At 40.5% G+C, this 21,926-nt stretch overlaps 1 protein-coding gene across 11 annotated transcripts in view; it reads right to left on the bottom strand.

Annotated features, from left to right (window-relative positions):
• The window catches only part of huwe1 (HECT, UBA and WWE domain containing E3 ubiquitin protein ligase 1), a 48,992-nt gene extending 27,721 nt beyond the window's left edge, over positions 1–21,271 (bottom strand). For 5 of the 11 annotated variants that reach the window (XM_042491403.1, XM_042491407.1, XM_042491412.1 and 2 more), the window contains exons 1-36: positions 21,186–21,271; positions 18,862–18,931; positions 14,420–14,469; positions 14,176–14,245; positions 13,260–13,358; positions 11,568–11,774; positions 11,301–11,453; positions 11,143–11,205; positions 10,898–10,975; positions 10,735–10,785; positions 10,481–10,649; positions 10,297–10,397; positions 9,936–10,086; positions 9,698–9,825; positions 9,434–9,574; positions 9,196–9,301; positions 8,937–9,041; positions 8,742–8,843; positions 8,495–8,575; positions 8,141–8,247; positions 6,825–7,002; positions 6,646–6,737; positions 6,342–6,562; positions 6,149–6,206; positions 5,851–6,027; positions 5,464–5,709; positions 4,946–5,079; positions 4,751–4,863; positions 4,479–4,661; positions 4,142–4,358; positions 3,930–4,052; positions 3,070–3,307; positions 2,217–2,567; positions 1,722–1,778; positions 312–434; positions 121–216 (exon numbers count right to left, since the gene is read on the bottom strand). In XM_042491403.1, coding sequence (XP_042347337.1) covers positions 121–216; positions 312–434; positions 1,722–1,778; positions 2,217–2,567; positions 3,070–3,307; positions 3,930–4,052; positions 4,142–4,358; positions 4,479–4,661; positions 4,751–4,863; positions 4,946–5,079; positions 5,464–5,709; positions 5,851–6,027; positions 6,149–6,206; positions 6,342–6,562; positions 6,646–6,737; positions 6,825–7,002; positions 8,141–8,247; positions 8,495–8,575; positions 8,742–8,843; positions 8,937–9,041; positions 9,196–9,301; positions 9,434–9,574; positions 9,698–9,825; positions 9,936–10,086; positions 10,297–10,397; positions 10,481–10,649; positions 10,735–10,785; positions 10,898–10,975; positions 11,143–11,205; positions 11,301–11,453; positions 11,568–11,774; positions 13,260–13,358; positions 14,176–14,220 — 4,494 coding nt within the window. In that variant the 5' untranslated portion in view covers positions 14,221–14,245; positions 14,420–14,469; positions 18,862–18,931; positions 21,186–21,271. Of the gene's footprint in view, positions 1–120; positions 217–311; positions 435–1,721; positions 1,779–2,216; positions 2,568–3,069; positions 3,308–3,929; positions 4,053–4,141; positions 4,359–4,478; positions 4,662–4,750; positions 4,864–4,945; positions 5,080–5,463; positions 5,710–5,850; positions 6,028–6,148; positions 6,207–6,341; positions 6,563–6,645; positions 6,738–6,824; positions 7,003–8,140; positions 8,248–8,494; positions 8,576–8,741; positions 8,844–8,936; positions 9,042–9,195; positions 9,302–9,433; positions 9,575–9,697; positions 9,826–9,935; positions 10,087–10,296; positions 10,398–10,480; positions 10,650–10,734; positions 10,786–10,897; positions 10,976–11,142; positions 11,206–11,300; positions 11,454–11,567; positions 11,775–13,259; positions 13,359–14,175; positions 14,246–14,419; positions 14,470–15,744; positions 15,987–18,861; positions 18,932–21,185 lie in introns of those variants that run through there. The other 6 variants (XM_042491406.1, XM_042491408.1, XM_042491405.1 and 3 more) reach the window with 6 other exon arrangements.
• Between the last annotated feature and the right edge of the window lie 655 nt (positions 21,272–21,926).

Genomic DNA, 21,926 nt, shown 5'->3' with positions numbered 1-21,926 from the left:
AATAATCTCAACAGCTGCTCATATAAACGGTTAATCATTTATTCATGAGGTTTCATTTAGCAGCAGGCAGTTTAAAGTGAAATGTTTTTTAATGTAATTTGAGCAGTCAGGGTGACAGACCTCAGGAGAGTCAGAGCGCTGCTCCATGCTGACCTCTTGCCCGAGTGACATGGCGATGGCCCTCATCATCTGGTCCTCCTCAGACATAGTCAGGTCCTAAAGAGGACGAGGGCAACAACGTTAGCTGCCTGAATATGACTCATGACAGTTACAAAGAATTTAAGTATGTGTTTTTGTCTATGAAAACTTACTCTTACTGCTCCGCCAAGAAGTGGAGGAGGGTGAGTGAGCAGGTACTCTGTGGCCTGCTCCATAGTGCTGGTGTTCAGTAGGGCCTCCATGGCATGCTCTCTTGAGAAACCCATATCCATCAGCTAAACAACACACAAGAAATGTTCTTTATAAAAAAGTAACAGAGGCGGTGACATGAACGAAGGGCAAATATAAAGACGCTGGGAAAGGACTGAAATTTTTCACCAATGATCAGGTAAAGTCAGACACAGGGTTTCCGTTATAAAAACTGGTGCCTGTTCACCTGTCCCGGAGGATTTCAAAGTCCCAGACAAGGGGGAGAAATTCTGGTTAAATATCTTTTTACTGAATAGACTCGTGCATAACAACACTTTTTCAAAAATAAACAAATGCATATAACGCAAGCCTGCATTTGTTGGGGCAACACATAAAACAAAGAATTTCCATCAACTTACCGCGTTTTAACTAGATGCAACATGAGGGAGTGTCAGCAACAAAATCAGATACATTTCAGATTGATTTAACTGGCCACGAGCAACACATTGCTGTGCAGTGTTTTGAGCTGAACTTTTGACAGTGCTCTATTTCCATTTCTTCCTGTCACATGCTTTGAAAGCTCCACAGTGGACAGTGGACAGTACAGCTGATTTGTGACCATTAGATACATACATATACATATACATATCACCCACAAAAATCTAAATAAGGTAGTGACTTGCTGAAGGACATCGCCAGGGAGCTAAAAGTTTGTGGTACATGAGTGCTGCTAATAACAACTTACTTGCTGTTGGCTATACTGCATGTAATTTCCAGTAATTATCACATTATGAAACATTTTTTTACTTAAAAAAAAAACACATAGAGAGATAGCAGGCACTTGGCTATCTTTTAAGTGGTCATGTCTCCAGTATAATCCTGAGTGCACGGCTGACAGGTGCGTGGTTTGTTTACATGATGTAACAAAAGTCCATATTTAACAGATTAAATGTGAGGAGATGATTTTAGGCCTACATATTTTCAGAGGGAATTATTTTTGCTGGAAATTATGATGGAGATTTAAAATGTCAGACTTCAGAGATTTTCCTGGTCACAAACCGGTGAAAACTGAACCCTGGTCAGATACTTGCTTATGTTATGAAGACAGGAGACACTCATCCACTCACTCCTTGTCTTCCCTTCTTGCTTTTGATTAAATGCACACAACCTCTCTAATATCTCTAAAACACTCAAAAGATTTTTCTGTCACAACACTATCCTCACACTCTGCCTCAAAAAAAAAAAAGGTATAAATCTAAACAATCTGGTCCAAACTGGTCACTCCTTTTTCAGTCCTACCTCTCAAACTTTCCTCTATCCTTTACTCCTTCCCTCCTCTAACTTTCTCCCACTCTCCCTGGTGGCTCTTATACCTGCTGGAGATGCTGCTGGCGGACCTGTGCGTGCCTCTCTCTCCCTCTGCATCTTTCCTGTTATAAAACAAATGGTGGCCCAGGATTCAGTGCATGCAGAATATGGGGGAGGAAGATTGGTAAACAAAGAGCCTCTGTTTTAGTGTCTTGCTTACAGGGCCGCCTAGATAGCGCTAATATACAATTATGTAGTTAACCTGTGCTGTCAAAACCTCCAGCAGTAGTGGCACAGCAAGCTGAAAATAATGAGGCTGCAGGAACTAACCACAGTCTGTATGCAGAAAAAGTTGTCAAACTACATACAATACCACACAATACAAGAAAAAATAAAGAAAAAAATACAACACTCGTTCCTGGACTGCTAGCCCGAAGATAAAAAACCCACTCGTATGACCGTGTAGAAAAAAGTGCAATGTAAAGGTGACAAAAGGAAACAACTGATGCCATAAACTGACTGAGAAAAGGGGCCACAGTGTCATGAGCTTTCCCAAATACCTGTGTTAGCTGGGCCTGGTTGACCTGAGGCTCACGGCGGGGGGTAGAATTGGTTGAATCATCAGCTGATCCTCCTGCTGGCCCTGCAGGTGTTGTGCCAGTACCAGCTGCTGGTGCCTCTCCAGCTGTTGTAGATGCTCCAGGGGCCCCACTGGGTGCCAAAGAAACAGTGGAGGCTGCTTCATCATCGGGGCGCACCGCCCCCTCTCTCTCTTTGGCCAAGCGCTCCTGGATAACAGGCTCTCCTCTCAGGATGTGACAGAGGATGGCCAGCATGGATTCAGCCATCCTGCCTCCATAGACCTTCAGAGGTTTCCTGTTCCACAGGCTCCGGATGCAGGTGAACGCAGCCTTGATGAAGGAGAAACTTTGTTACCATATGAAGTTCCAACATACATTCATGACAAGTCCTCCAACTCTCATCCCTAGGTAGGACAATGTCAATTAACCTTAGAGTTCATATAAAAATACATATGAGAGAGTATAGAGCATTTTAACTTTGATGGTGATTTTGACCATGTTAACAATGGAGTACAATACAATAAGTACTGCTATGTTATTTATATTCATAACTTGTAATATTCTGAAAGTTGCAGAAGTCATTGAAGTTTGTTGCCTTCTCTTTTCTTCTTTTCCAACATGGTTTAAAATGCAGAAATGCAAAAACAGAGAACAATCATTTGTGAAAAAAAGAACAGGCCGAGAATCTTACAAATATCTTTTCTCATTTCTCTGGCAACTGTGTTCTCACAAGTTCAACCACTTGAGTGCCACACACAATGTTTACTTGACTTCCCATGTTGAAAACACAAACTAATGAGTTTTATCTGTTCTAAACCTAGTAGATACTGACCTTCTGGGTGACAATGAGGAACCGAAGGGCACTGAACTGGGGCATGGTGGGTGTGACCCCGGGCATTTTGGCTGGCAGGGAATGGGGTGAGTCCAGCACAGTGCTTGGGTTCACCATCTTCTCCACCAGCATTAACCAGGCGTCTAGGAACTCCCCTGTCCCATCTGGTAGATCAGTATGCTCCAGACCCTCAGACACAGGCACCTTCCCGCCCATTGAAAGGGCCCAGTTAAATGTCCTGCAGAAAAGCAACACAACCAATAAAGCTCCTGTTCAACACAGAAATTTGGATATTGTGGATATTGCCAAGCAAAATTTGAAGACAAATTACTGTTATTTATCTCAGTATGTCACTTTATAGACTGAATCACAATGCTTATTTACAGTAGGAAGGTAGAAAAACGCGAACATATTATCAAACGGTGCTGAGCAAACTCTGCCTTATCATTAGTTTTAGGCCGCCTAAAAAAGGTCCATATTAAAAGAAATTCCGACCACTTTAAACATACTCTATATTTAGAATATTTTCACTGCTTTACCTTGTTATATATAGTATACATACAAACCAACCCACTGTGAATTCCTTTGTTTGCACTATTAATTTTTATGTCACATTTAGGAACCAATAAGCAGAACCGCAATTTATTTTTTTTCATGGGTACCTGAGACTTGGCATTAAGTAATCGGTTCTAATATGGAACCAATATCTATCAGAGGAGGGGATGACTGGGGTATAACTTTTTTTTTCTATAGGCTATAAATGTTTTTTTCCAATCAAGCACCCTCTCTCCATCATAAATAACACCAGTGCTGTTGTTAGCGCAACGTTACAGTGATTAAGTCTACAGGGTGGGACTTACTCAAATAAGGCATCATGACCCCCAGAGCAGAAGAACTTTTGCAGCATGAGGTGGTAGGGATACTTCCTCTCATCAAACAGCATGGGGGATGTGAAACCCACTGAGCAGATGAAGAAAGTCAGCCTGCCAGACAAAAAACCAACAACATTCATTATCACCCCTCACCTCACGTGTAACATTGGAAAACAGTGGCTGAGCCAGTCTGCTCTTACCTAAAACGAGGGGTGGGTGTGTAGGGTGGGGGCTGCCAACTTAGACCCTTGGTGAGGAGCTTTGTCAGGGCAGAGGCAGTGGCCCGGGCAGCAGGCGTGGGGGTAGTGCCCGTGCTTGTGGCATGGTGGGAGCGACGCTGGCGTACTGGGGAACCGACACACAGCTTCACCAGCAGGCCAAAGAGCTCAGCCAGAGCCCGTCCCAATCGAGATGAAGCTGGTAAGACATAAAGACGTTAGTGAGGGACAATAAACTCATGGGGATTTTAGGCAAATATATCTGCTAAAATATTAACAGCATTAAAAACTTGATTGTGTGTCAAAGAAATCATCTCACCAGACAGCAGCGGTTTAATCTGTTTTATGCGGGTGGCCATAGCTGGGGTAAGTTTGGACTTGGCCTTCGGGTCGGCTGCAGTGGGTTCGTCGGTCTCCATGGGAGCCAAGGTGTCCCCATCTAGACCCATGCCTTCCAACAGTCCACCAGCAGATGAATCCACAGACACTGCCTCAGACTCTGCTAGATAAAGGAAGGGGAGACTGAAGTTGTTGGAGGGTGTTCCAGGGACATGGCAGTTTTCAGTGAACAAAATTAAATGGTTAAATTACCAGTTCTCCTGGAGCCAGAGGCTCCGGTTGCTGCAGTGCTGCCAGATGGCTTCTCCTCTTTGGGCACCAGTTTCTGCATGTCAGCCTGACCAAACTCGCATCCTGGAGGCAGGCTGTTGGGCAGAAGCGAGAGGTGTTACAGGGCTGCAGCTGATCAAACAGTTCAAATAAGGGGGTAAAGGATAAGAGATTCACCTGTTAGGTGTGCAAAGGGACAGCAGCACGGTGCTCTCCCATACCAGAGAGCAGTAGAGCTGACTGAGTTTGTTGAGAACACTTAAGCCCAGCTGGGAGCCCCACTGGTTGACTGAAATAGCTCTGATCTCACTCTGTTAAGAAAGAGAACAGAGACACTCAGAGCTTCTGAACCATCTGAAATGGTCGCAAATTTTAAGAACCCCCTCAAGAATTTAGAAAACAAATATATTTTTTGGTAAACATCCCCTCTAACATGTTATCTTATTTATAAATGTATCACAATTGTGCACACCTGAGTGATAAAAGGAATAGATAAGATCATTAGCTGTGAAGGTAATTCTGTGAAATGCAGTGCCCATTAAAACGATTTATCCTTCTGCATAATTTTTTGTTCACCACACTGACATACAATACAGTGGCTGTAATTAGATCTTTTAAACACTGATCAACAAAAATAAGGTAAGTACAGCATGGGGGGGTAATTCAGTTTGTTAAGAAAATAAATGTATATTTACCTGTCCTACTCTGCAAGTATGGACAAACATGAGGATGTAGGCATGCGCTGCAGTCAGAGCATGTAGCAGTGGTGTGGCACGGGCTGACAACGTGGCGTCGGTGACATGGCCCGCGTTAGCCAGTTCTCTGAGAAGCACGGACCCACCAGGCACTTCAATTGGTCGATGAAGTGGCTCCAGAGATGTCAGGATACTGTCCAGTTGGCACAGGCCTTCCTGAAGTACCTTAGGCTCATGAGAGAGAGTCTAGGGGGGAGAATCGAAGAAAAAAAGTACTAAGCAAACTGATGATTCTTTGACGTTTTTATTAAACGAGCATGAGTGTTATCTGTCACATTACACTCATGTTCATATCTGCTGTTCCAGCTGTTATTCTTTTGTGCTTACCAATATGGACTTGCAGACACCAGCCACAGCCTGACAGGCAGCAGAGGTGGGGAAGTCTATGGGCAAGTTGGGCAGGCCCAGAATGGAAACCAGAGGTAGCAGCCCCTTCTGGTTAACAAACTCCTGACAGTGGTCATCTGTGGTGTTGTTGCTTAGTATGGACTCCACAAACTTCATCTAGAAAACATTTGCATCACAAATCAGTAAACTGAGCCATCAGCTGAGCTCTGCTTATAGCTTGGAATATTTCACAACATATCCAAAACAATACTGAAACTGTCAAAGAATCCACACTCACCACATTCAGAATATAATCCATTAGAGGAATGGGTATCCGCTCCTCAGTGCCCACCACCCTGCAAGAATCCAAACATCATCAAAGTGACCACCAGCTAAAATGTTATGAATCTAGTTGATTGACTTAAAAACAAAATCTAAGTCTGTAAAGAGTTTTTGTTCTATTCTATTGTGTTATAAACTCAGCGTCATACAGTTCAAGTGGCACTGACTGTCTGTTGCTCTCTGGTTCCCCCTGCTGCTGGCTGAATGTGTGGAGGGCCTCCTCTTCCTCTTCATCCTCACTTGAAGCTTCTTCAGCAGCATGGCTGGAGCGTGCTGGTGGCACTGCCACAGTGCCATCTGCTTTCTGGATAGATGGTTTCTGGCAGATGTACTCAGGGGCTCGACCCAGGTTGCAGATCTCCTCCAGTAACTGTGACAAGAAGTTAGCTTTTATTATCTTGCCGAATCATGTGGTGACACAAGAAGTACTGCTCGTAAATGGAGGTATACTACCTTAATAATGGCAGTAGTAGCATCAGTCTTCAAAGTGGGTTGGTGCCTCATGAGCTCGTCCACAGCGCTGCCCAAGTTGGATGCAGTGTCACCTGAAGCCAAACACAGAGCATGTCACCTACTCAAGCAGGTTCCACAGGTGAAGATCTTAATATAGCAGCACAAACAGGCCAACTCACCTAATGGGTCTGAGCTGCGTCGCCGCCGCATGGCAGGCAGGTAGTCAGGGGACAAAAGCACTTTGAAGAGTCGCTCAAACGGCTGGCACTGAACGAAGGAGTGCAGGCCTCTTGCATTCAGGCACAGGGCGCTGAACACATTTGGGAGAGAACCCAACACCTCACGGGTAGCAGGAACCTGGAAAAGAAAAACAATGAAGAATAGGCAATAAAGATTTAAAACACACACACAAAGGTGCAAGAGGGTGAATGTAATGAAACTCATTACCGCTTTCCCCATCAAATACCCAACATCAACATGCGCCTTTTAATAACGCTGGCTTACATTGTAACCCTTACATAGTTTATACAAAGAGCCGTATGATAGGCCAGTCAGAAACTATCACAACAGTAACAGAAAAGCCCATTTAGGAGCACATCGGCCAGACACTGTATTTAGCTGGTGAGTGATGTGCTGTTATTACTGTGTGCGTTGTGAGCTTGATTTTAGCTGTGTAGTTAACCTACTGTTAAGAGAGTGTTACATTAATGTTAAGAGATTGTTGTCATAGAAATAAAGCCCATGCACAGCGCTTCATTAGAAACAGTGCTCAGAGCTGGAATTAAGCAACTCTGTATATGTTAACGTACATAACTGGATGATGCAACTCAATAAGCAGCATAAAGACATGGAGGCTTTCACAAATTTGTCAATTAATTTTTTCATGCATGTCTACTACTGCATATTCCATCATACATCTCATGTAGAATTTACAGTACAGCAATGTGATTTGAAATACAAAAAAAATTATCTAGCTTCATACTAAAATAATGTAAATGGGGTCATTGTTAGTTTGGGAGACATTAGGTTTTTTTTAAAGATGACATTTCGCCCCTTTCAGCATCTGTGTGAGGAGGTTCAGGTATGTTTTGATCCATCTGTAGGCGACTCTAACTACTTCAGACTAAAGCTTATAATTTAATCATTTTACTTGTTAATTTTATGACTAAAGTCAAAGGTCTACACACTGACCTAAAAATATACTGCAACCATTTTAACACCGACAGTCAACCAACACCCAAAGCAAATGAGCCAGAAGAGCTGAGGGCTGCAGTAATCAAAAATTTAAATCTGTAGTTGTTAGTAAAGTCTTTAAGCCACTGCTGAAAGACTTCAATGATTGCAGATATTTAATTTGTTACAGGTGCTGAGACAAGGACAGTAAAAAACAGACAGATAACATTGAACTGTCGTTAAATGTCAGACACTGGAAAAAGGAGGAGACCAAAAAAAAAAAAAAAAAAAACAGCACACAAGAGCAATGCTGGAAACTCACGTCTTTGATGAGAAGGGCATGCAGCATGACATCAGTGAGACCATTATCCTGCAGGGAGGAGAGCAGGGATGGCTCCTGGAACACAAACACCGTCACAACCTCCGTCGCTGCAAACCCAAAAGATGGAGACAGAAGCACGGGGGGAGAAAAAAGGAGATCAGAACCCAAAGCCATGATGACAATTTTAACATGACATTAATTAAGCACATTGTGAATTTGATTACAGTCACTACACTTCTCCAGTTGACGCCTAGTTTAATAGGACATCAACTTTGATTTCAGGTCAAGTGAAAGCAATTTGCTTAGTCAGAAGTGTACTTTAAGGGCTTTTCTAAAGCACTACTATGAACTCACCTAAGAGGAACAGTGAAGGGCCATAATACTCTGCATTACTGATGATGTGCTTGAGTGAGGTAGGCAACGACCCATCCATTACTTGTGAGAAAAAGAGGGTACACACACATTAACAACCAATATTTGCATAAGGACGCGTAAATATCTTGACACAATTTAAGAACCCGCTGAACATGTATAAACAAGATTAGTGCAAGACCCTTGATCTCAAATCTACAGAGCAAGTAAGAGGAAGCCAATGACTCACCATGGCGGATACCATCAGAAAAGGCAGGGTCCTGGATGGCTTTCTTCAAGAAGTTCAACATCGACTTTAACAGAGCCGCCCTCTGGGGGATACACTGCATACCTAGAAAAACAAAGTGTCACAGTAATGACAGACTACAATAGAGGCAGGTGTGTGGATTTTTATCTATTTTTTGCGTGCATTTTGTGTGTGTACCTGCACGAGGCATGTTAGCAGCACTGCTCTGAGGTCGGTGGTCCGCTTCTGGTCTGGAACCGGAAGATGTTGATGGTCCAGGGCTGCTTTCCATGGCCTCTGACACTGTGAGAACACACAATGTTGGGAAATGATCACAACTGTGAGATTCTTCATACGGCATTAATGTTTAATATTCTGGAACTTAAAATTAAAACCTTAATTTATATACATTTCTGAATGTGAAAACATTCCTCAGATTTTAGAAATAGTGACTTACTCTCCATGTCTGTATCCATGTCCTCAGACTCAACAGCTGCACTAGGCCTCTGGATCTTTGGCTTGATGACAAAAGGGCACTCTTTCCTGGACAGGTCCACCTCATGCTGCATATACAAAGTAATTGACAGAGTGATGGAGAGAAGAATGAGTGCGTCCAGGGGCTTGGCAGAAGTTTCAGTGACTCAGTAGCTAAAGGCTGCTGTGTCAGGAATAGATAAATGCAAAGTATAACTAACCTCTAGCCTGCAGATGAAAATGGAAAGGCCGCTGTGGGACTGAAAGGCAGCCATGTCAAGGTTGGTGATGAGGTCCACGACCCGCACTGCTCGTGTCACAAAGGTGATCTGGTCCTGTTCATCACCCAGGAACTTGATAACCTACAAAGACAAATATATTTACTTGATGGTGTCTATTCTGAAGATATAGGCTTAAGGGCAGGTTTTTTTCTTTTTAGGAAGAACTACAATTGTTAATTACATACTGATAGGATCAGGATATACCTTTAGAAGAGCTTCCATCATACCACATGACACAAGGGCTTCTCCTCCAGCATCATAGCTAGCCAAGTGGTAGAGGAATGAGAAGAGTGCAGTGGCAAACTGGTGTGGGTAAGGTTCCATCAGAGGATCTAGGGAATAGGAATCAAAAGTTAATAAACAAGCTTCCATTTTTATTCTCCCACTTTCTTGTGCCTCATGCGCTGAACTATTTGACAATTTTTTTTGGCTGCATTCTCACCGATCATTGCTTGTATACAGTTGCGCACCAACACAGGCAAGAAGCCGTGGTAGGAGGCAGTGCCTGTGCAGTCAATGATGTTGGAAAGCTTGGGCGTCCGCTCCAGATGGACAATCGAAGTTAAAGTGCGCAAAGATGCTGCCTTGATATCCTGAAGAACAAAACCACATTCAGCATTTCAGAAAACTGAAAAGGGACTTATTACACTACTGCATTGACACTAGAAAACACACACATTAAAATAACCGGAAAATAGTTTTGGTAAGTACTTGAAGCTATCTGTAATTTCACAATTACAGTACAACTGTGGCATAGTATAATAACATAGTGATTAAGCCGAAAAAGCAAACTATGTTCTTACCACAAGCTGTTTGTCTGTAATCTGTAATACATCCACCAGCTCCTCTATCAAGCCATTATACAGAATACTGTTGGCTGACTCTTGGAGTGCATTTGAATACACTGCGAAGACATAGAAAATGTCAGAAGTTAAAACTCAGAACAAAATCCTTTGTCACATTATATGAGGAAGGGCTCCTACTCACCCAGTATAGAGATCGCATGTAGTCGGGCCTGCACCGCTTGCAACCTCTTTTTGTGATTTGAGAAACCATGGGCCAGTCGAATGTGTGTGAACAGCAGGGTCTGTTTGTCTTTAGGGATGTTGTACATCACTGTCAGCGACTCCATGATTTCAGATGGGCTCTCTGAAATCTGAGAGACAAAGAACAAGTGCAAAATGAAGAACCAGAGGTATTGCTACCTAAATATCAATGACACAACTCTGATCAGACTGTACCTTGTCAAGCTGCTCGATGTGAATATAGTGTAGTGTGTTACTACTAGTCTGCTGGGGAAATAAGAGTTCAGAAAGGGTTAGAAAGAAGTTCAGCCATCAACACTATATCACAAGTGTAATTATTTTTCACTGTGTAATGATAAAAAAATGTTATGGTCTTCACCTTTCTCTCTACCTTGACCTCAGGGCCTGGTTCAGCGTAAAACTCAAAGTGCAGTGTGGTGGCACTGGGCGGGTACTTCTGTTCACAAACCACCAGGGGGCAGCATTGTAAGGAGAGATAGTTTATAAATAATGGTTAATTAGTCTTCTCTGACAGCCTTTATTCATAAACATAAAACTAATAGGCCCACAGCTGTAGATAGTTGATGGAGACAGTTATTAAACGTCACTCTGTGAAATTCTTACCGTCATAAGCAGATCCCTGCAACACTCAGCCAGACCAAAACCATTCTCCTTTCCTCCCCAGCTCTGTAAAAGAGAACAAAGAGACTAAACAATGCAGCTCTTTCTCTTGAGGGACAGCTGGAATCATTGCAAAAGGAAAACAATGGCATTCACGAGACCTCAGCCAGGTGTTGCAGACGAGCCAGTAGAGGCGTCCTTTTGTCGGATCCCAGTCTTGTGATGTAGTTGGAGCGCTTACTGAACACATAGAGCAGGTTCAGCACAGACAGGACCACCTGCATGTCACATGACGCTAACAAGGTGGTTAAGTGCTGTGAACAGGATGGGAGAGAGAGATGACACAGGGTTAAAGTTAGTGAGCTGCTATACTTTTGCCTCTGTGACATATGCACAGTCCAGAAAAGCAGAGTGGTGGTCAAGAATACCTCTATGGAGCTGTAGAGGTGCCTAGAGAAGCTATACTCAATGAGCAGGGCTGTGAAGTTGAGCACTGCCAAAAGCAGAGCTTTGAGCTGTCCATTATCGGGCCGGTCACACACCAGCAGCCATGACATATTCTCGACTGTCTGGCCTGCATCGCATAGAATGCCATCAAAGCGGTCCAGGAGATCCACCCAGTGGTACAGCTCACACTGTTGAAGACAAACAAAATCACATCCAGCGATCAATCAAGTAAAGGTAAAATATGCCAGGATTTTCTATTTTCCTCAAAGACACATGGTACTACGTCCTGAATATAGGAAGGATTATTAATATGGATGAAGTCTGAACCCAGATACCCTTCAATGAACCTGATGTGAACTACAAAGACTCACAGCATGGATGAGAATTACAAAATTTTACTTTTTAGTTGGCTTAGTTGGCTGGTTTGTGTTTGACTCATCGAGTGTTTATAGGCAATAGTTTCTGGAGTTGGGACATGTGGAAACAGTGTACAAAAAATCTGTTGAAAACCACCATCCATGTTTTAACACCTCTAATTTGTTTATACTCAGGGTGGTATCAACATTTGATTTGCTACTCTCCGCACTCCCAGCATACCTGTTCTTGTCAGCTACCCATTTTATTATTTGTCTTTTAGGCTTTATGGCGGAGATGAGGGATTACATGCAAATTCAAAATACTCATAGAAACAAGGGAGTAGAAATTACTTAATGAACAACTATGGCACCTTGAAGGGCATGTTATCCAAAGGTACAATGACATTAAACTAGTTAAATATAAAATCTAAAAAACCTATTTCAGCCCATTATCTACACAAACATGGCATTATAGCATTTTCCTTAGACCTTTTATGTCACCTCTAACCTTCCCTGTAGTGCCTCGCACAACGCTGTCATTAACTTTATGTTGACCTTTTCAGACAAAACTTCAATCTTAAAATAATGATTTACAGCATAGCAGTTTGAGATTGACTGATGGTTAACATGTAGTATGAATAAGCCACTATAAAATGATCATTTCATACTCATTCCTTTGTAAGACAAAAGTTGCAGCTGTACTGAGCAGGATGGGACTGAGCAGAGGACACTGAGCAGAGTAATCAGCTGTCTCTTGCCTGCCCAGTCACACAAGTAACAGGACAAAACCTTTGTCGCCTTTTACTTTTATCAGTAATTTTAAATGGTGATATAGCTTATAACACAGCATAGCTGCTGCCATTAGCCTCTATGTATATATTTATGTATGTTGATAGGATGCCATAATCTTAAAATAATGAAGTTCCATTTAGCTGCATGAGAATGACTAATAGTCAGCATGTAGTATAAATTAGCTAATTTCATGCTCATTTCAGTAACTGGTATTTATGCCAATTTGTGATGTTTGGGTGAGTTTAACTGTGGGAAGAGGTCTCTACAACAAAACGATCTGGAACTGTAATGTGGACATGCCATTTTCATGAATGCAGCACTTTTAAAACTGGACAGTTTAGTGTAGAAACACTCCAAAATATGCCCCAGTTCCTATCAAATTCCTGGAATACACTGCTGATGTCACTGAAGTTTCACACAATCATTGACTAGCGGGAACCCTGTCCAAACAGATATACAGTTTTGACAGGGTTCCCAAAGAAAACACTAAGGGAGGTGCTTCTCCATCTTTTCTTTGGGGCTTACCTTGCCAATATTCCAGGTCTTGATGTGCTGAAGTTCAACCAGCAGTTGCTCATCACTGCATGCTTTGAGCTTCTCTATAAGTATCCTGCAGTCAGCAGGCTGTTGGTTCAGAAGGAGCACAAAATGGTTAGTCAAGCAGAGTGCATGCCTCTTTTTGACTAACATAGTATAGAACAGTATAACACAGTTCAGCATTGCTGTGTTGTTAAAGTGTATATTTCTTCTGTGAACTTACAGACAACCTCGCTGACCAGCACTAGAAGTATTTTTGTCCTGTTTATGTGCAAGGCCAAGGTATGACTATCTATGCCCTAAGCTCAGATGTGTCACTACTCAAAATGATTGGCTCAACATAGTCAACCAACCAACAAGCAGTTCTGGTGAAGCATACCGACAGCTTAACAGATACAAACATTATAGTTATGGGATCTGCTTTCCTTTAAACTATCTAAGTGCTGTGTTACTGCTATGTAAAACCAAAATGCAATGCTGCTGCTGCTGCTGCTTACATACTCACCACTGCTATGATTTTTATTATGAAGCACCTATAGAATATACATCAACATTGTCACAAAGGCCAGCATCTGACTGCCTTACTCCTTTTTTCAGTCCCTTCGTCAGTAAATCAATTTGCAAAAGGGGAATAGTAAAAGAGGCACTTAACTGGTTGGATAAGGAGGAGTGGGTGAAGGCGTCTGATATGTTAGAGGTTTAAGATTTGCACAAACAACAGTAAAGTATGCATAACCTCTTACTAAGCACTCATGTTCTACAGAAAATATCTCAGGCTGTGCCCCCATCATGGGTTCCTATCACATCTGGTCATAGTAAAGCTTGGTTTAGTTATCTCAACTTTATGCAAATTAGGCACTAGTGAGGCTAAAATGGCTATGAGGGAAGTATCAAGTATACTCACAGCTTCCGTAGGAGTTTTCTTTAACTTGCTTCTGTCGACCTTCATTGTCGATAATCTCTATTTGTTCCTCCTGTTGAGAAATTACCATGTATATAAATAAAGAATACATGATGCTAACGATAAAAACAACAGAGTTATTATTTGTAAATAAGAAAGATATAGTACAATAAACATCTACATATTCTAAAACTAAACAAACTGATAACTGTAGGAGTACATAACATGGCATGTGAAATGTACTTACACAAAATAATTTGGCAATACCCACTCAACAGCATGTTCCAGTCACGTTATCTGCAAAATGATGGTTAAAAAAAAAAATCAAACAAGCAACCACAACAAAATATATATATATATATTACAAAATATGTAAACTAAGTTATAAGATATTTTGATCTCAAGAAAGGATGGTCCCAAGAATCCTGTACATAATGCTTGTAATTAATTGGATACATACAATTTTATAACACAATGCCTAACAGTCTATTCTGTCTATTTATATAGGAAATGTAAAAAAAAAAATGACAAAACACAGACAAGCAACTATCAAGCTTGAATTTTGGCAAAGCACTCAAATTATAAGGCCAGTGGGTTTTTTTCCCTTTACAAAAAATCTGTTACAGCTCACCTACGATTGATCACATCCATTAGTTAAAATGTGATAACCCCAGGAAATCTGTTTAGGTTATGAAGCAAGGTCTGATCATCACAAAGCAGACTGAGGAAGAGCATTAGCTAGTGGCTAACTAGCAACATACGACACAAAGTTAATTAAATTAGGCTGGGCCCTATTTAATGGCCTAACGCATTTACTTAACGTTTCTCGAACTTGGGAATCCAAGTGAAATCTCGATGAAAGATATCGCTGCATCACTGTGTGCTTTCCCATCATCAACTCTAGCGACTTGACGCTGACAGGTTTAAGTTATAGCTACCTAGCTAACAAGCTAACGTCACCCTAGCTAACAGCATAACCTTATTTACCTATTGTTAACAAGTCACCACACACATGTTGGACTGCAGTTACTTGTCAAAAACGACTCCGGTTTGCTTGGTGGCTGGCTAGCAACACGTCTGACGAAACAAGACACGTTGAGAGGCTCAACGTACCAAAGAAATAGATCGGTAACGGTTGCTACGGAGTTGATGTTAGCCCCTGACCAGCTAACTGTGAGCTACCGGTTAGCAAACGATCTTCTTTTGAAATACTTCAAAGCATTTGAATACCACCAGACCATATAAAAGTCGGACAAGTGCCAAACAAGTAGTGTGGGTAATCAAAGGCAAACACTCAAATGTAGCTAACCAAAAATCAAGCAGTTCTCACAATTTATGCCACAGCTGTCAATCCAGATCTAACAAATTCACCATGCTGTCCTGACCTGACTCTTGACTAATTTAGGTCGGGGCTGTGCAGGCCGCAAAAAGAACACCGCACTCCCCACTCCTGCACCATCCCCACTCCAAGTAAAAACGAAACCGTAAACACCACTCGGTGATCAGCGCCAGTAAGATGGGTGTGCGTCAAGTATGCAGAGCCAGGTAACGTTACTTTGTTAAGGCTCTTACCCCGGTTCCTCGGCTAGACAGTCGTAGCACGCGCTAGCTAGCGAGCTAGCTCCCGTTAGTTGAATAGCAGGCAGAAACGCATAATAACTCGCTGAATCATTGTCGGACGGGTATAACGTGACACTGCGAGTTCTGTTTTCAGTTTTCGTTTAGACAAAATGACTACCGGCTACCGACTCGTTACAGAAGTGTGTTCATCCGTCCGTTGTGTTATTTTTCAGAGTATCCGCGCTTGTTTCCCTAGCACATAGGCACTAGCTGTTGGCACAGTCATCATGACTCTGGGTAGTGTGCAAAAAGTGAATAACGTTACGGCAGGGAATCAGTAGCCACTGTTTATCGATGCAGTGCATGTTAATATAGGGCAACTGGTGCTCTGTGGAACACATCACCTTAATATTTTATGCGGTCCTTAACATTTAACATCAACACGGGTCTCCTCCTGACAGCAAACGACCAAAAACCCAAGAATAATGATGGCTACATGGGCATGCATTATGATTTTCGTAAAAATCTATCCCGTGCACAGTTGTCAACCTCCCAATGGAAGAATGCATTTTTAAATGTGCTTCACAAGCAGCAAACTCGCGACTGATCGTGTACAGAGAATCAAAAATATGTAAGTAATGAAACACAGTAAATCAACACAGTTGCAGTATTTGACATATGCATAAAGGGTAAAACTCATATCATAAGAGCATACTTTAGGGTTCCTACAGCTTAAAGCAAGAAAGATTTCAGACATTTTTATGCCACTCCCTGAAATTAAGTGTTAGACCAATTTTCTAATGACCAAATTTGAAGGACAATTTTCCCCAAATTTTTATCATAATATAAAACATAACTTTTTATGTCCAACAAAAAAGTTAGATTATCAACACCAAATGTTGGAAAACCAACCTCTTTCAGACTGAAACGCATGAAGATGATGAACATATTATGTTATTATAAAGGTGTCTATTTAGTTTACAGAAGTGAGAATTATCTGGCATTTCTGCCCTGTATTCTGGACAATTTTCAGATTCCACTGCCCGTCATGATGAGTTTAATAAAAGGAATTTATTAAATTATTTAACCAAAAAAGATGTGACCAATCATTTTGAGATTTTACAGTGCAATATCAGAAAAAAATGATGAATAAAATCTTGCTTCCTATGTTTGAACATTTTTAAGACTCTCGATAGCAATGAAGGCCTTTTTTTTAGATATATTAATTTAATGCCTTTTTTTCCTTTTCTTTTCCTTTTTTTAAGACTCTTCGGGAACCTTGTATTTACTACGATTATATCTGGGTTATGACTAAACCAGGTGACAATGAAGCAAAGAGGTATTCAGCATCCTAGTTATTATGCCAGCTGATCAAGGCTTACTAATGATGGCACTAATAAACTTTAAGTCTCTTAAGTCAGTTCAGTAGATGAATGTTTTTTAAGGTTAGTCACATAACCAATATTGCCAATTTGAAAAAAAAAAAAAAAAACAGACAGTAAACAAATTCTTCATTCTTTCTCTTTCAGCCAGCCTAATTAATCTACATAACTGCAGTGCAAAATTTAAATCTGCCTATTTTGGGGGGTGCACATGTTGACATTTTAGCAGTTTTATTTGTGACCATACCCCTCATATTGCCTCTAAAATTTGAACATAACACAGACAAAGTTGTGTGATGTCTGTAATGCCAGAACAAACATCAACATTGGTTGACATTATGATGGTGCAAAAAAAAATGTAATAGTAACTGATTAGCATTATTATTAATGCTGTAAAATCCATCAAATATCAGACACAATTTCCAGGACAGTGCCTTGCAGTTAAACATCAGTGATTCACTGAAGGATCTGAACAACACAAGCTGCTTTTTACAGTAAGCATGTCAGTCTTTATCCAAGACTGATGCACCAATTAATGAAACTCAGCAGGACTACAAAAAAGAATAGAAAGAGTATTTCCCCTGCTGACATATATTGTTTGGAGTCTGTGCTGTCCCTTAGCATCATGATTTATTTAAAACAATGTTTCCCATTTTCTTTTAGTAGTTCTTACTTCAACCCCAACTTTTACACCTTTTTTTAATACAACAAACACTTCTCTTGGCAATATTTATTTTTTCTCTATTATCTCTATTCTTTTCATTTACATGTTCACTTGTATGCAAATTTAAAGCAGACATCAGGAAGGTTGGTAACCAGCTTAATGAAGCTCTTAACAACATCTCTGGATTATCATGGGAAATAAGAGCCTTGTTTTCAAAAAATGTTTCAACATCCGCTGACATTGGTTTATCACAAATACTGATATTATATTGGCAGATGTGCAAATCTAAATCCCACTGCATAAATGCTTCTTATGAATTTCTATCCATATCTTTCTTATTTCAAAATTAAATACTAATCTTCTTTCAAATGACTTGATATCTACACCAGTTTATTTAATATCTCATAATTTACTGTATTTGGTCACAGCTCTTTACTGTCAAACAAATTTCGGGGATAATAGTTTCTGTTAAAGGAAAAATCTTTGTTGGATCTCTCTTCTCTTTCTTATTCTCAGATATTGAGTGTACCATTTGAAAATCTCACTCTGGTCAGCCTCTAAGAGTTGGTGAGTTTTTCCAAACTATTTTTTTGGTGGTATGAGCAGCAAAATCCCTTTGCCACTGAGTTCCATTGTAATGGGATGAACTACAGCTGACACATGCAAATTACAGTAAATCATGCCAATCTCTATTGGAAAGGATAGAGAAAGACCACAGGGAAGAGGAAATTAAGTTTATATTGTTCAGGGTGAAATACCCATGAAAGGTGCTATACAATCCTTCCTTTTTAAGGAATGTGAAAAACATAAGGTTGTTTAATAAAAAAAAAAAAGAAAAGGTTATTCAGATTTACCTTATTTCACTGCCTGTCGACTTGTGTAGAGAAATGCAGAAAACAACTTTGTCTTCTTGTTTATTATGTGTGGTTCATGATATCAACCCTGAGCAATAACTAAATTACTTTGTAGGGGAGTACAGGCATGGAAGCAAGTATTTTTTGCAAATCTATGTATCCCTTATGTGTTCATGTGTTTCACCACAACAATTTTAGTCAATGTGTTAAATACGTTAGCTCTACATACCAGAAACCGCTTTGGTTCAATAGCTCCACCATTCTCATCCTTGGCTTGCTTTGCAGTTTCCTATAACGATCTGAAAACACAAAAACAATCCAGTCAGATATGAAAGAAAATTCAAGCAGCTTGATCACTGGCAAAACACCTTACCGACACTTTACTTACTTTGCTTTTGATATACTTGCACATGCCTTGGTTATGTCAGTCAAACTGCAAGCCTCATTATGAATAATGCAAAATTGTAGGCAGTGCTTTGTTTTATATGACATGTGTTTTAAATTATCTGGAACTTAAATAACTGTAATTAAAATCACAACAATGCGCCACATTTGGGGTACATATCTTCAAAGAGTACATTCAAAGTTACATGTCCACTTTGTTGCAGCCGAAGCTGGTGATCAACTTGTGCCATCTAAGGATTGTTAAAAATGAATAAACTCAGCCAGTTTTTTGGAAGAGAATAAATCAACACAGCATACTTAGCAACAGGTCCACTCCTCTTTTTCATTTGTCATAGTTATAGTCACAGAGGTAAATTTATGGAACAGCTGTTATGGCACTGAAAACATGCAGAACATTTAATGCATTTAAACAAGTTTTTAAAAACAAAACACTGAAGGGATATGAGATGGTAGAACAGAGAGAGGAACGGGCACAGTGAGACAGGATACAAGATAGGTGGGTTGCTTTTGACAGTGTGAATTTTTTTTAATGTGTTTTCCTTGTTTTGTTATGTGTGTGCATGTGTTATTCAGAATGATCTGTTCTTGTTTTGCCTCGACTGTTTGATTTGATCAAGGTGTGTATGGTGAATACTGGGGCAGAAACTGAGAATATTCATGTTTAATAATAATAATAATAATACTTATGTTGTCTGAATATGTCTGACAGGCATTCTGGTGTTGTTTTTCTTGCTTATATTTTATTTTTATTTTCCCATTTTAACTGGCATGTTCAAAATAAAATTCTATACAGTGGTCACTGATTGAGAAGATGACAAGAACCAAAGTTTATTTTACACCGTCTGTGTGTTTACTAAGAAGCATCACTTGCTTTCAAAGACGTGAACATGATGTGCATTAGTAGTTAGGTATAATAATAATGATAATGATGGCATGAGATTGCTTCTCTGAAGCTTCCACGATGGTGTAGTGCCAGCTAAATATTGATGTCGGTGTGCCTATCTTCTCTGCCATAATACGAAATCGTACGTATCGATATATGTGTTGGCTTTCTGTCTCAAAAAATTGCATTATTCAGACTTTGACCTAATCTGAGTTGAGCTCAATCCAGTTTGCATCCAGACTGAGGAGCCACTGGCGCTCCAGTTTGTTTGTGGGTGCAGTCCTTTGAAATTTTTTTATGAACTTGAGTAATGAAGTGTTGCATATTTTCTATTTTGTCGTATTGTATCGGTTGTATTTTTATACATAGTCTAGTACGCTATGGACCTTTTCTCTGTGTCTTTAAAAAGAAGTCATTATTATTATTCTTATTATTAGCGACAACTTCGCGACTTCCATAAACAACAGCGCTGCAGAAACATTAGCTACTGAATGAACTAATCAGGTCAGCTACATCAGAAAACACCGTATCGTTAATGGCCGTTGATAGCGCTGCAGTTTGATCATTATTACTCTCCTCAACTCGTTTACCCGTCCCAAGTTAACAACGCGAGTTGTAACCGTGTGAAATCAGCTCATATTTAATGCCGACATTGCTGTGGTTATTATATCTTACGTTACGCAGTTACGGTTAAGTTAAGTAAATAGTGGCGCAAACGTTAGCAAAGTTAAAAGCTAGTTAGGTGACGTTAGCTGTGTTCACTAGCAGTTTAGGCTAACGTTAGTTACTTCGGCTCCAATTCAGCTTTAACGGCTAATATTAGCAGATCACTAAAAGTCAAATCTGACTCATATAATGACTCTCACCGGTTATTTGTATCATCATTCCCGGGGGCAGGGAGTAGTCATTGAACGAGGGTACCGCATTGACTTGTAGTTGTCCAGAGGCGCACATACCCACACACAGGGGACATGAGTGTGTGTATGTGTGTCTGTGTGGCATGTATGTTTGCGGGTTTCGCGCGAGCTAACTAGCTAGCAGCGAGAGCTCCGCACAATGCTCTATCAGTGGGATCATGGCTAAATTAAAAATGGCGGTTTACATAGCAGAGGATCCGGACTTTACCCTTAAAAAGACACTAGTTTGGGGGTCTCGGATCGCAGTGACGGGTGTGAATCATCGATGGTGGCTGTTAAGGAAGAGACGTGAATGCCACAGTTAGCTAAAACCCATGCCCATACTGTGGAAGAAGTGTTTTTGCTTACCTCGAATGCGTGTTACATTTGCTTCTCCATCTTGCACTAGCGAGTGGTAGGGCAGTTTGGATCTCGCGAGAACACCTGCTGCTGCGTTGACTCAGGGCACTCCCTTGTAACTGCTGTACAACGACGATGCTGGTGCGTCTTGGTCTGGAAGAGGCATTCAGCATTATTAACTGGTATCCTGATACACAAATACAATCTCACTTACTAATTATTGAGTTGTTGTAGCTTTGCAAACATTTATATTTTTAACTTACATACTACTTGCATCGCATTAAAGCATTGTAACAAAAAAAGACATTGGAGAGATTTAGGCTTGATATTGAATATTCCTGCACTTTCAGTGAATTAGTGGACGAGACAATTTGCCATTTGCTTTATTACTGTATGTTTACCAAAATATTTCGGATGAATGTTTAACTTTATATAAGAAGGAAAACAACGGACAAGCAATTCAAGTGCAAGATAAAGACTTTTTTTAAAAAGGTATTTTGAAAGCCAGGAGATAGAGAAAGACATATTTTTCAAGCAATTATTTTTACTTTTGGGAAAATACAATATCCACAAGAGATAGGCAGACTCCAGACTAGACTGGGACCCTTTTTCTTTTTTTTTTTTTTAACATAATTTAAACAATATGGCACCAAAGTAAGAGTCCTTAAAAACAAAAATGCAGTTACAATGAACTATATTTTTGAACATTTTTCACATCAACTGAAAGGTAATATTTTGATTTTGTATTAC

Source organism: Plectropomus leopardus, chromosome 8 (genome assembly GCF_008729295.1).
Source record: "Plectropomus leopardus isolate mb chromosome 8, YSFRI_Pleo_2.0, whole genome shotgun sequence".
Lineage (NCBI taxonomy): Eukaryota > Metazoa > Chordata > Actinopteri > Perciformes > Serranidae > Plectropomus > Plectropomus leopardus.
The sequence above is the reverse complement of the archived record's forward strand: the minus strand, read 5'-3'. Positions and strand labels throughout refer to the sequence as shown.